Here is a 13,257-nt window from a genome sequence, read left to right as displayed (position 1 = left end):
TCCTCGACTCCCTCACCCGCCACCACCGAGTGAAAACGCCATCCCTGCTCGCCGCCATGCTGCTCCCCGACACTGCGCATGCACTGCCCGCCACGCACGCGCCAGCCACCAAGGGAGCACGGCCGCAGCGGCAGCCCGGCGCTCGAGCACCGCGCATGCGCCGGCTACGGACCAGCTCGAAAGGGGGGGGGAAGCGGGAGGGAGGCGAAACCCGCGATGGCGCCCTCACGTGCTCGCGGCGCAGCGCTGCAGCCGGCCGGCTCACACATGCAAACCGCAGCCCGCCGCGGCCCCGCGGGGCTCCCACCGAGCAACGAGTGCCCAGAGGCTGCCCGTGCCCGTGCCCGTGCCCGAGAGAGTGGCGGGGATCAGCGAGCAGGCTCTGGTGCTGCCACGGTGAGAGGGCACCGCGGAGCAGCTCTGAGGCAGCACTGCCCGTCCCCGCGACACCAGGAAACACCGATAAGGAACAGCGTTCTGCGCTACCGGTCTACGAGCACCGGGGAGGGGGGACGAGCACAGCCCATTCACTTACCTGTTATCGAAACAGCAGAGAGTAGCGGCGGACACGGCGACCGGCACCGTGCGTGTGCACACCGGCTGGCTGCAGTGTTCTTTGTACACGGGGGAGGGCAGTCGTGGCTGCAGTACTGGCGGGTCGACGCCCGAGGGCAGCCGTGAGCACGGGAGAACAAGTGCGCATGCGTGCCCCTGACGAGTGCAGTACGGTCTATTGGACACGCGAGGGCAGCAGCGAACACGGCCGAACACAGTGCGTATGCGCGGTACGGGTGCAGTACTGATTTTTCGACCCCCGGGGACAGCACTGACCACGGTGGGACGCAGCGCGCATGCGCGCGGTTCGTGTGCTTTACTGCTTTCTCGACACCCAAGGGTAGCAATGAGCACGGTTGAACGCAGTGCGCATGTGCGCGCTCGCTGAGGCAACTGGGGAATCTGTCTCCCTGCAGCCAGGCCTCCTGCAGGCTCTTTCCACACAGTTAAAGGTACCTGAACGTGGTGACCTTGGGAGGCTGTGACACGGTGTCCCTGGGGCTACTGTGGGGTGCCTGTGGCTGTTTCAGGGTCTCTCAGGCTGTTCTAGGGTCCTTGGACAAAAAATGTGCTGGTCACGTTTCCTTGAGGACTTCCCTTGTGCTGCATAACAGGACAGCTCTGCACTGTGCCCTCCCAGCACCACCGCTCCTCATAGCTGATGCCTAACTGGCCCCAATCCTGAGCAAAGCTACGACTACCAGGAGCCCACACAGCCCCTCACAGTCCCCCTTGCCTCCCCCATTGCCAAGAGGGAGAGCCCCAGCCCCTGGGGCCAACCCTGTCTGGTCACACCAGAGATGGAAAACACTTCCTGCCCTGTACCAGGAAAAAAAAGGGAAATTTCCGCATGCCCTGCAGACTAAAATGGCAGCCCAGAAGCCCAGTGGCGGAAGACTACTGCTCCCGGCATGCCGCATCAAACATGGCCGACCGGAAGCCCCATGCCGGAAGACTACTATTCCCGGCATGCTGCACCAAACATGGCCGCCCGGAAGTCCAGTGACGGAAGACTACTGCTCCCGGCATGCCGCACAAAATAACATAGCCGCCCGGAAGCCCAGTGTCGGAAGACTACTGCTCCCGGCATGCCGCGCCAAACAATATGGCCGCCCGGAAGTCCAATGACGGAAGACTGCCGCTCTCGGCATGCCGGGGGGGGGGGCGCAGCGTTCTGTGATGTTTGACCCTGTGGAGATTCCGTTCCGTCCTGCGCCGTTTCCTCCACCCCCTCCCCGGCCCCCAAGGACCCGGAAACCGCCGCAGAGCCCGGAGCGCAGCACCGCGAGCACCAACATCGGCCCGGGGCTCCCCCGGCAGTGCCGCGACCGCCCCCGGGTCAGCTCTGCAGCCCTGAAGGGGCCCTGACTGCCCCCAGGATGATGGGAAATGCCACTGTCACTGCCCCAAGGTTCAGGCAATGCAAGAGAAATGCCCCACAGCCCTGCGAACAGCACTGGGTTCCCTGGGAACCGCAGGGACACCAAAGTACAAGGGACTTGGGGACCAGCTCCCAGCACCACAAACAGTGTGTAACCTCCTCCCCTGGGCATCATCTTAAGGCAAAGCGATGGCAGGAACCACAGACATAAGTGCAAAGAATAAAGCAACTGTTTATTGTTTTACTGCACAGAAATAACACCTGGGAGCAAGGCTGCTATGGGGCTCGGTGCCAGCATGCTTCCCCTTACCCTGTAACACCTGAAGAGTCATGACCACACCAGCGTTCATCCATCTGTCAGGGAAGGGTCAGCTCCTGCTGCTGCCCTTGACATGGCAGGTGTCTGAGTCGCCGACAGCATTCCTGCCTCTGCTTTTTCCTTCAGGGATAGGAGTTGAAAATGCCTGATCTCACCTGCCTGCGCTTCTGCCCTACCCCAGACTAGAGCCCTGCAGGACACTTTCACAGCGCTCAGCTCACCCATCGCATCGCCAGGCTCGGTGTGATGGCCCTGCACCACATGAAACCCAGACCTCTGGTCAGTGCGCAGAGCTGAACACTGGGTACAGGGGAGGTTACAAACCCCAAAGGAGGGTTCGCAGCCTGCTGCTTAGGCTTCAGAGCTTACAGTTTATTATCTAAGGATTTAGCCCTTTTCATTTATCAGTAAGCCCTGCACCCTGACAAACTGCAAACCTTGGAACCCAAACGCGTGCGAAAGGCAGCAGTGTCTGAGCACAACCAGTGTCCAGATCTGTTAGTGGGATAACAGCTGCCCGCAGCAGTGTTTTAAAGCGGGGGGGGGGGGGGGGGGGGGCGCGCTAGAGGCCCGCTGGCGCAGTGCGCCTGCGTCCAAGCACCCGCGCACTCAGGCCATGCTCGAGGGAGGGCCGCATCCAGCCCGTGCGTTTGCTCTGCGCATGTGCGAGCCGGCGCACAGCGTTACTGCGGTGGTAGCAGTAGGGGGCAGCACTGAGGCCCCCTAGGGGACACTGCGCATGCGTGAAGCCCTTGCTTGCAGTACTGGGCCACGCTCAGCGGAGGGCCGCGGTGAGCCCTGCAGGTGCACTGCGCATGCGTGCATCCACTGGCTGCAGTACTGCATAGTCGTCAATCGACGGCAGCAGTGAACATGGCCGCCTGCAGTGCGCATGCTTGAGCGCATGGGCTGCAATACCGGATTGGAAACATGAGAGGGCGAGCACGAGCCCCTGTGTAGTCCTGCACATGCGTGATCCCCCTCTTGCAGTACTAGCGTATGAACACAAGATAGCAGCAGCGAGCAGCGGCGCACTGGGCGCATGCGCAGGCCCCTGGCCTGCGGCGCAGGCGAGTGCAGCAGCGAGCTGCCGCGCGGCACATGCGTGTAGGGGCGCCCTCCATCCCTCATTTCCCCACCCCCACCCCCCCGCTTTCCCCCAAGCCTGGCAGAGCGTCCCCGCTTCGCTGCTGCCTCCCCTGACTGCCGCTGCCAAGGCCGCGGCTGCAGCCACAAAGCTGGCCCCAGGCTCGGCCGCCTGCCGGGACCGTGGAGGCAGCAGCGCTACCCGTCTGCCTCCCATGCGCCGGCCCAGCAGCAGCACCCATCCCATGGTGAACCACAGGGCAATTCGCCCAGGGCATCGGCTATCCCGACTGCCCTGCCCTGCCCTGCCCTGCCCAGCCCAGCCCGCTGCAGCAGCCCTCCTGGGGAGGGGATGGGGAGGGTGGTTCTGAGGCACAAGGTGGGTGACAGATCTTCTTACTTGGCAGAGGCGCAGCGTTTCTCCATAATAAAAACGCTGCTGGGCTGGGCCTGACTGGTCACACAAGCCCAGCGCTGCAGTGCTTGGCCACGGTAGTGGGTGCTGATAGCGAAGAAACAAGGAGGGGACTCCAGAACGAGCCCTTTGTCCTGGGTGGGGCCTGGTTTCTCTAGGCTGCTACAGCCAGCTGGAAAGATGACATTCAGAGTGGAAATATTCAACATGACACACTAGTGCTGCAGGCGCCTTGCTCAGAAAGGCAGCAAGAGGAACCAGCAAGAACGACGGCAGGTGGAAAGGTCCAGCACCTTGACTCCTCTCTCTTCAGGCAACTGCTGTGGCCCCCAGTTGGGGGGGGGCCTTGCAAAGGGCAAGACGCTGATCATCAGTTCACGCTTAAAAAGCGGGTTTCTAATTACCCACTCTTGCAGTTCCTCACTCAAGGTGGCAATAGGACTTGCTTCTTACCCAGATAAGCAGAGACCTGATGGGACAGGACAAACCTTTTACCCTTTGCAGCACTGGTTATGACATTGTTTCTTCGTAATTTCACCCATTTTTCCTCCATCATCTTTCTGAAAGTGCAATTGCACAGGATTCATTGTTGGGCACTGGCTTCCAGCTGTTTTCTGCACTTTCACACCAGTACTACTTGAGGCATGAGGAGTTGAGAGTCATTTTCCAGTACCCTCAGCCTCTTAAAACACCTGGAGAAACACACCAAAACCCAGTTCCATTTCTGAGGGAGAAATACTTAGTAACGAATCCAATTCTACTCTGCTACCATAGGCAGGCAAATATAATGCTAGCACAGCTCACACTGATTGACTCTTCCCCTAAACATAAGCTGGAAACCTGAGAACAGGACAGAGCAGCAGTTACACAATGGACTAACGAGCCGTCCCTGTCTGTGGTCCAAAGCGTTAACAAAAGGGTCTAGGCAAGGTCGCTGTGATACATATGTTAGGTACACACACATACTAATGTGTCAAAATACAACATTTGCAGCTACAGTCTGTGAACCCCACACGATGCCGCTAAGCAATGGAGCATTTTCATACTTAAACAGACAGATAGGAACCAAATAAAAGGGCATGACAGAAATGGCTAGTGGACAGAGAATGGCAGGATGTTACCAGAAGTGGATTTAATCTACAGGTAGGCTGAGCCACACATGATACTCACTGCAATCAAGCTGCAGTAATTAAGAAAACCATACTCAAATTCCAGCATTCCATCCTGTGACTGGCCAAAATGAGTGAGTTTGCTCTCGCTGGCAGGGGTGTGTGTTACAAGAGCATTTAAGAGCAGCGACCACGGGCAGGGGTCAAGTGGCTGTACCTTAAGAATACCAGCGATGAGTCAATATCCCTGGAAGACAGATACAAGCCATTCACACAGTGCAGACACCCTCACCATCATCTACAGTTTGCACAATTGCACGTACAGCTTTTTTTCCCCAGAACACTAACATGAGTGTAGCTGCATACCCTTATCTCTTTTCCAAATAAACCTGAAAACAGACCCCCAAATTACCTTTTCCTCCATTTGTTTGGGAATCAAAACAGAATACTAAAAAAATTCCCCTACTTTGGCAATTAATAAGACTAACTATATTAAAAAGTGTAATTTTTACAGTTATATTTATTACTTAATTTCATGATCAAATAAAATATATTACTTAAACGCTGTATAGTTAAACAGCTTTCAGCTGTCCACCATATAACTTTTCTTGGCCCATGCTTTCATATCCAACCAAGAAAAAATATTTGTAGTCAGTTAAAGGGACAATGTTAGGAGAAATACCTTTTCTTTTTGTTGACTTCTAAATTGTGACACAATCACCTTGAAAGATACGAGCCAGTCACTCAGCTCACAAGCCTTTCCCATCATTTGTTTTCTCATTCCATTTCTTGCAGTTTCAATAAATAAAGGTATTCATGCTTTTTCTTGTTTTGCTTTCGAAGCCGAGTACCAAAACAATGCAAAGGATCCCCATCAAAGAAGAAGGCAGCGGGGACATTTTGTTTAGTCAAGGTCACGATTCCTCTTAGGTTTTGTAAAAGCGTATTTCAAAACCTAAATTTTGGGCCCATCTCGATCTGACAGTATCCCTTTGAACAAAAGGAACATTCAATTATTCCATATGAATCATTAAAATGACTTGCATGGAAACATTTACATAATTCATCTTTCGGCCAGTTACATTACACTTCATGCAGTATCACAGAAATAAGAGACTGGTATAAAAGCCATCTGAAGATGCAGTGTCACAGTGAGATAGTGCAGTGTGCCTCAGGACACAGCAGCTTTAACCCGCAGGTCCTCGCTCAACTAATTTACATAAAAAGAAGAAAGAGAAAGATACCTCAAGCAGTATGCTTTTAGAACAGGAGACTATGGCATGGGTTTCAGCATGGCAAATATGTGCACAGTGGAGCACATCTAATTTCAACCAGCTTGTGAAGTTCTACTACCTAGGAAGAACAAAAGAGGGAGCTTCTTACTGCCCAAGCAGAGGTAAGTCTGACTTCCGAGAGGTCTCTCAAAAGCAGTCTCAAGAGATGCCAGCTTTTATGAAACAAACAATACGAGCTGGTATTTCTGTGCCAGTGTATAATTCTGAGAGACTAAGCTGAAGTACTTTCAATTTTCTTTCCTTTTTTTTTTTTTTTTTTTTTTTTTTTTTAAGAGTAGCAATTTTTTTTTCCCATAGGGAACCTCTACATATTTTATTTCTGTTGTGAGCTGCATGTATACAATGCATCTATGACAATAAACAACTCCGTACTGAGAACCTAATAACTTTTTATAACAAATCATTCCTTAAGAGATGAATAGTTTAGGCTGCTAAACAATTCTGCCATGAGAAAGGAAGTCTGAGGATCCTGAGAGTACATCTTTGCTGTTAGTTGGTAAACAAATGAACAAATAGTGCATTTCACTGAAGACAAACCTAGTCAGAATTTAGCTGTGCTGCTGCCTCAATACCAGAGGTGTATGCTATAAAAGAACCAGTAAAAAAATCTTGTAAATCACACACTTATATTTAATATATTGAAACAAAATAGTTAAGAATGCAAGAACTGTTTACAGATTAAAAAAATATTTTTTAAACCATCTGATCTTAAAAATAGACAATAGTAGTGAAGCTTAAAATACAACCACTCGCATTAAAATGTTTCAAGCAATACCACCTTAGCATGTCCTGTTCCGTCAAATGGCCATTAAGATAACGCATCAGTTGTTAAAAAGGTTGTGTTGGTTGGAGTCACTTTTTCACAATCCAAATCTACAACAGTTTTTCCTTTAATGGAAGATCCCGAGCAATCCTGGTGCAAACTTTCCCGCCTCTCTGAGAGTTTAGAAGTGGAGCGCGCCATTGAGCCACTTTGGCTTCCATTGGTTTGAGAGCAGACGTTATTAACTTTTGTAGTTTTATTTTTGTGGTGGTTGTTGTAGACTTTATATTTCATGAGGAGGATGAAGATGAAAACAAGAACTGAAGCCACAATGATTCCACCAATAATGATGATCATGGTTCCTCCAAGAAACTGTGCATGAAGGGATCGGCACTGCTTGTATTCTTCCTGGGTTGTGAACTGCACACATCCAATCACTCTGGTTGCAGTCAAAGATGTCAATCCATCATCATAAACGGCAAGAACACAAAGGTCGTACTCACGTCCTGCAACCAGATCAGTCAAGAAGAAGGATTTACTAGCAGCTGGGATCATCCTGGAAGAGAAAATGAGTACAGTAAACATTCACATTTATTGAGCCTAAGGAGAGCTCTTTAACTATCAATGACCACACTGTAAGGAAACTAACAGACCAGTACCCTAGCATGGCAAACAGAAGCAGCAGCAAAAACCTAGCATCCCCAAGGTTACCTAGATGGAATGGAAGATGCAGATTTTAGCAGTGAAAATCTCTTTACCTTGTCCATTTCAAACAAATATGGACTACAGGGCACAAGTTTACAATGGCCAAAGAGAAGTCAGACTAGATCTAGATCTACTGGTTTGACTGATATCTTAAATTTCTACAGTTCCAGCATAAAAGGGGTATAACACACCCCCTGCAGATTTTGCAATACAGGCAACCTCTGAAAAGCCATAAAGGAACTGAAGCAACATATTTAGGGACTTAAAAGGCAGAAAAGGATGAAATGCAACACTATATAATTAAAACATATTTTAGTAATTTTACATCCACAGAAAGTACATTTTGAAGATCAAGGAGAAAAGGCAAATTCAAACCTTCGGTCCACAGATTAACCTTATTTCCATCTTCTGACTGCTCCGTGACGCTCACTGTCTCGTAACCAGGTGACCAGTAAGAACAATCAAGAGCAAAGCAACCGTACTTGCACCTGTGATAGCTTCTGCAGCCAAAAAACAGCACATACTGACTTTCTTACCTTGGTGCGACCCTAACTTTAAGATTGTTCTATGTAAATTCCAAATACAAAAATTTCCTTTCCCACAAAGTAGGATCAGTACTAAATAAACAGATGAAAAGGATCCCAAGAGAAGAGCTATATGCTATATGTCACAGAACTCCCACAGACCAGAGTAATGCCCATACACATAAAAATATCTCATTGCAGATCAGCTCCTTATAAGCTATGGTTCTATATTCAGCTCAGATTCCTCCCTGAAGTAAAGTAGTGCTGTTGCAGAGTAATCAATGAAACTGTGTCCATTTATAGCGTCTGAGAATCTGGCCTTCTGCCGGCTGCAAAGTCTTTAAAAGAAACAAAGAATTCTAAGTTTGCTTCTATTTAAAAGGAAAAAAAGAAAGACTAACCACTTACGGATTTTTTTTCCAAACAGTCATCCAGGAGACTATGGACTATTCATGCTTAGCCGGGAAAGAAAGAAGAATCATACTTTCAAAAATACATTTTTTTCTCCAAACACACGGCTGCTATCGCTTCAGTTCTGGCAACAAAACTTCCACTCTCCCATCCATGTACACAGAGCGTCAGAGATTCATAGAAACACTAAAGACAAAGACCCGCACAGGTCTCTGGCCCAGCTTCTCACTCAGAGCACTACTATCGCAAACAGATGAGGTCAGCCACACCTCTTCCTAGTCAACACTTGAAAACCATCCGTGAGCCCTCCATGCACAATTCCAGCACGGAGCTACCCTCCTAGAAAAGATATTTTTCCTCGTATCCAATGCCAAACTGCAATTCGTGGCCATGATCTTAATCAATAACAGTAACTTCAAAATCTGCACAGAATGTGGCCACATGCCATAATGAGGCTTTTACTACAGAAAAGACAGGGTTTGAGGAGGCTACACAAAGAATCATTCATCAAATTAAAATGCCCAGACTACATTAACAATTCCTAACGCATATAGCGGATTCAGCCCTTCTCTGCCCTGCACACGTTGCTTCATGGAATTAGCCTTTGTCCTGGATGTTGCTCTCTGGTTCTACATCTCCTTTACTGCCTGAACACAGAGTGCGGTGAATCCTCAAAGTACATCCCACTCTTTGCTCTTCCCTTTCCTCCACCAATTTAGTTCAGCGATGTCATTACACATTACACAATGCCAACAAAAACACCAACGTACTGTTGTCTCACAGGACCAGGACTCTAGAAAGCAAATGACTCATCGTTCCTTTGCTTTTCCAGGTGCAACTTTCAGTAACATACAGCCGTTGATTCTCCCGCACTCACCACGTGAACGTGGCCCTCGGCGCTCATCTGGCTGGTGTGGCCGGTGCTCCGCAGAGCGCCGCTCAGTTTGCTCTGTGGCCTGACATTCACCTTCCTAAAACACATACCATTATCAATTATCAGACAAATATCTAATTAACTTTTCAGTCATCTGTTCAGCCACAGTTCAGTGACAAAACCTGACAGGAGATGGGCTGCAGAACATGACGGCTCAGACTAGCCAGCATTCCTCCCTCATCTACGTACCTCGAAGGCTCGTTCGTTTTGGGGTTTTCACCCACACACTCCACGTCCCAGCCCCCAAAGCATCAAGTCAAACACCAAATTACACAGAAACTAAGCAGAATAGAAGAATCTTGGTGGGTCATAAAGGGATGCAGCTGACGAGACGGTGAATTTCTTTGCCTGCCTTCAATGCTTCGGTGGCTTTGATCAGGCCTCCCATAAAAATATGGCTGACCGTTACATCCAACCATGGCACAGAACCTAAAGTTGTACAACATCAGCAAAACTCTCACCAAACCTCAGGGCAGAAACATGCAAAAAACAAAGAAACATTGCCAATAATCTCTGCGGAAAAATGCATTGTTTAGAAGACCAGCTAAGCAACGTGAAGCAATACATAGGAAGCACCACACAGAAAGCTTCTTTCTAGCACTACACTACTCTAGTCTTTATGGGTCTGCCCATCTTGGAGAGGGAGGTGTAATTGCAAAACATACGCAAAGTAAGTTTTTCTAACTTAAGACTCATATTATTTGGCTGATTCAGCAGTTTTTGCTGCTGATTTTTCTCTTTTATACAACTTTCGCATTGCTTTATTGTGGGGAGTATTAGATGAAGTGTTAGGTACTGTAATTTGACTAATTATCAGGAAGAGCTAAGTACGGTATATGCTGTATTACAGTGTGCAAAGCCATTGCTGAAATTCTATAGTCTTTACCATCAAAAAAGAGGAAGTTCTAAATGAGGGCCTTTCTGACATCCTGTGGATCATACAGAAACCATGTTTGCCATGAGATTCTCTGATCTCTGGGGAAGCAAAAGCCTTTTACTGGACTATTCTTTTGTAGTTTTTTTTTTTTTTTAATTCCTCAAGAAATCTTAATATTTCATTCTGCAACAACTATCCATTAGACTTTTCTCAAAACCATCATTTGTGTTAAGAGTTTCAGTAAGAATTAGCTTCATATTACCTGTAAATCTTGCCAAAACTGCAATCTTAGATGCAAGTCTGTCAAATCATTTTCGGTAACTGAAAGTATGCTGTCTTTTCTACTACGCCTCCAATGTCACAGAAGTCTGCACGTGCTTGGATTTGGCCCGTAAGCACCATCTTTCAAAGGGAGCAATACCAGAACAGTAACTATCAGATTTAGACAAATAACTCGTACAAGAGCAATATCATCTATAAACAATAATCTGTGCCAATGTTTCCCCTGCAAACTGCAGTCAGCCAGGAAACAAGTAAAGTCCTTCAGTGAAAACTCAACTGTAAAATCTGCTTACAAAACCTGTGACAAAATATCATTGTGAGATGGAAAATATTTCATAACAGCATTGTCAACAAAATCAAAACAAACCCAACAGCTCAAAACCTCGATGGGCTGTTTTGTTCGGATTCTAACTAGTCAGTGTTGCCCACAGGAAAATGTAGTGCCATTGCTAGATTGCCTCTTAAATTAATCTTTTCTGCTTTAGCCAACCTGCCCCCACTCGCCCCCCATCCAAAGCTGCCATTTTAAAGGTTTGCAAAACAATTTCTTTTCTGTGATTTAAACTTTTCAACTGGAAGGGGAGAGGGTGTGTGAAAGAAAGGGATGGGGGAGCTCAAGGTATCGGAGGGACCCCAGTGACAGAAGGTTTTGTTGAACTGATTCACTGCATGTGCAAGGTCCAGCGCATCAAGGGCATGCTGTGCATGCGTGGCACTTGTGTGCAGCTTTCCAGACAGCACCTGGAAAGGAAACGCAGGATCCTCAGTCTTCTGTAACGTGCTTGACCAACGCAGAGCTATAAAACTGATGACAGTTTGCTATTTGAAATCTATCATTATTCCAAAGCCTTCCATTCCACTGCACTAAACTAATTTAAGAATTTTTGAGCATACGTAGCGTGGCTGATACCAACTGCTTTTCACGCAACAGATGTAATCACTGCTATATTGATCTGGCAATATATCACCTTTTCCCCAAGAGTGACAGCTGTGCCCTTTAAGCAACAGTACTTTGTACTTAATAATAAAAGAGATCTGCCTCCCAATTTTTATGCTTTTCTCTCAACAGAGAAAACAAAGATATATTATCAGCAGTTTCACACAATATATAGTTTCTCAGTTATCTGTACCGAACCATCACTATTAAATATTGATCTTCTAATTTATAACATGCAGTTGCAGCTAATTAAAAATACGATGATCACCAGCTATGAAAGAATAAATTCAATGCTTAGGAGAATATTGCCTTCGATGTTATGAGATCCAGCTTCTAATTGACTAGGACATCATTCAGATGGTTATGAAGCATTAGTAATTTGCTGCTTATATCAACTGCGGAACAAACTGAAGTTCATCCAACCTAGCTCAGAAATACAGAATCACCTTTCTGAAACTGCTGATCATTTGATGAAGCACTGGCAGACAAAACAGGAGCACCTGCAGTTCCCTTCAGGGGTGTTGGAGCACCAGTTGCCTGCCCCACCTTTCTCTTGCACTTTGAGGTAGGCTATGAGAAGAAGATGGCCCAGGGTCCTGTCCGGCTTCAGAGCTGCACTGGATACAGCCTCTCTTCCTGAGCCGAACACAGCAGGGTAAGGGGAGAAGACAGCAGCCACCAGTTTTTCAGTTAGACATGGAAACAATTCCTTAGATTGACACCCCTGAGTTAAGAGTCAATTCACGATGTTAGGAGTTGCTCAATCCAGTAGCCTGACTGAGGCAAGGCTGCCGCATACACACACACACACACACGCATATATATATAGTGAACTGTATCAGCATGCAAAAGAAATGCATCTTCATCTGTACATACTCACACACCTGTGCGTGTGCATCACGTCAAAGCGACAGACGACAATAGCATGGCTTCTCTCTCAAATTACTCATTGCTTCCTAAGGCTTGTATAATATTCATCACAACTACTATTTTAGTATTGAAAGGCCAATTGTGCTAACATCTCTTCCCCAAGGCTAGCACCAAAAATCTGGGCAGGACTCTTGAGAGATGGCCAGTTAAATTAAAATTATAACATTGTGAAATCCAAGTTGCACAGGAACTGTAATCAACACCAAGACTGTAAGCTCTTTAAAGAATACAGATCCATTTATATCTCAGAAGAGGAAGAACTGCACAAAGGGGCTATTACAATTCTCGACTTGCTCTACAGATGGCTGTACAACTTAGTGCCCGACCTTTCTTCTGAAAACAAACAAGGCTTTTACTTTCAATACCGATGCTTTCCACAAATTGCTATCTGCACCTTAATCTACTGCTCTGGATGGTTGCTGCCCATCTTGCCAGATGCTTCACTTTGATACAGTTTTCCTCCTCCGTAACTAATGCCTGCCTTCGGTTTTGATAACTAATTCTCACCACTGTCCCAGGAGAAAGGTCAGTATGATAGTCTCTTTTTCAGAAAGGGAGACAGAAGTTAAGTGACTCACCTGAAGCAACACAGTAAGCAGCAGAGCCAGAAGCAAAACTCCTGCTTTCCTTTCCATATTCAGCACTGGGAAAAATGCTGTGTGGCTGTGTGTTTTGAATTTCCCAAACTGGGAACGACGAGGGAAATTATGGTGCAATTACGTAATAATAACCAC

At 47.6% G+C, this 13,257-nt stretch overlaps 1 protein-coding gene across 3 annotated transcripts in view; it reads right to left on the bottom strand.

Moving 5' to 3' along the window:
• Positions 1 to 5,367: 5,367 nt before the first annotated feature.
• Positions 5,368 to 13,257, bottom strand: part of LOC106492585 (leucine-rich repeat and fibronectin type III domain-containing protein 1-like protein) — a 66,942-nt gene continuing 59,052 nt past the window's right edge. For 2 of the 3 annotated variants that reach the window (XM_067314381.1, XM_067314382.1), the window contains one exon: positions 5,368 to 7,479. In XM_067314381.1, the coding sequence (XP_067170482.1) occupies positions 6,969 to 7,479 (511 nt within the window). In that variant the 3' untranslated portion in view covers positions 5,368 to 6,968. The remainder of the gene's footprint in view (positions 7,480 to 13,257) is intronic. The other variant, XR_010886711.1, reaches the window with a different exon arrangement.

Source organism: Apteryx mantelli, chromosome 35, assembly GCF_036417845.1.
Source record: "Apteryx mantelli isolate bAptMan1 chromosome 35, bAptMan1.hap1, whole genome shotgun sequence".
NCBI classification, from domain to species: Eukaryota; Metazoa; Chordata; class Aves; order Apterygiformes; family Apterygidae; genus Apteryx; species Apteryx mantelli.
Note: the sequence above shows the minus strand (reverse complement) of the source record. Positions and strands in the feature narration are given on the sequence as shown.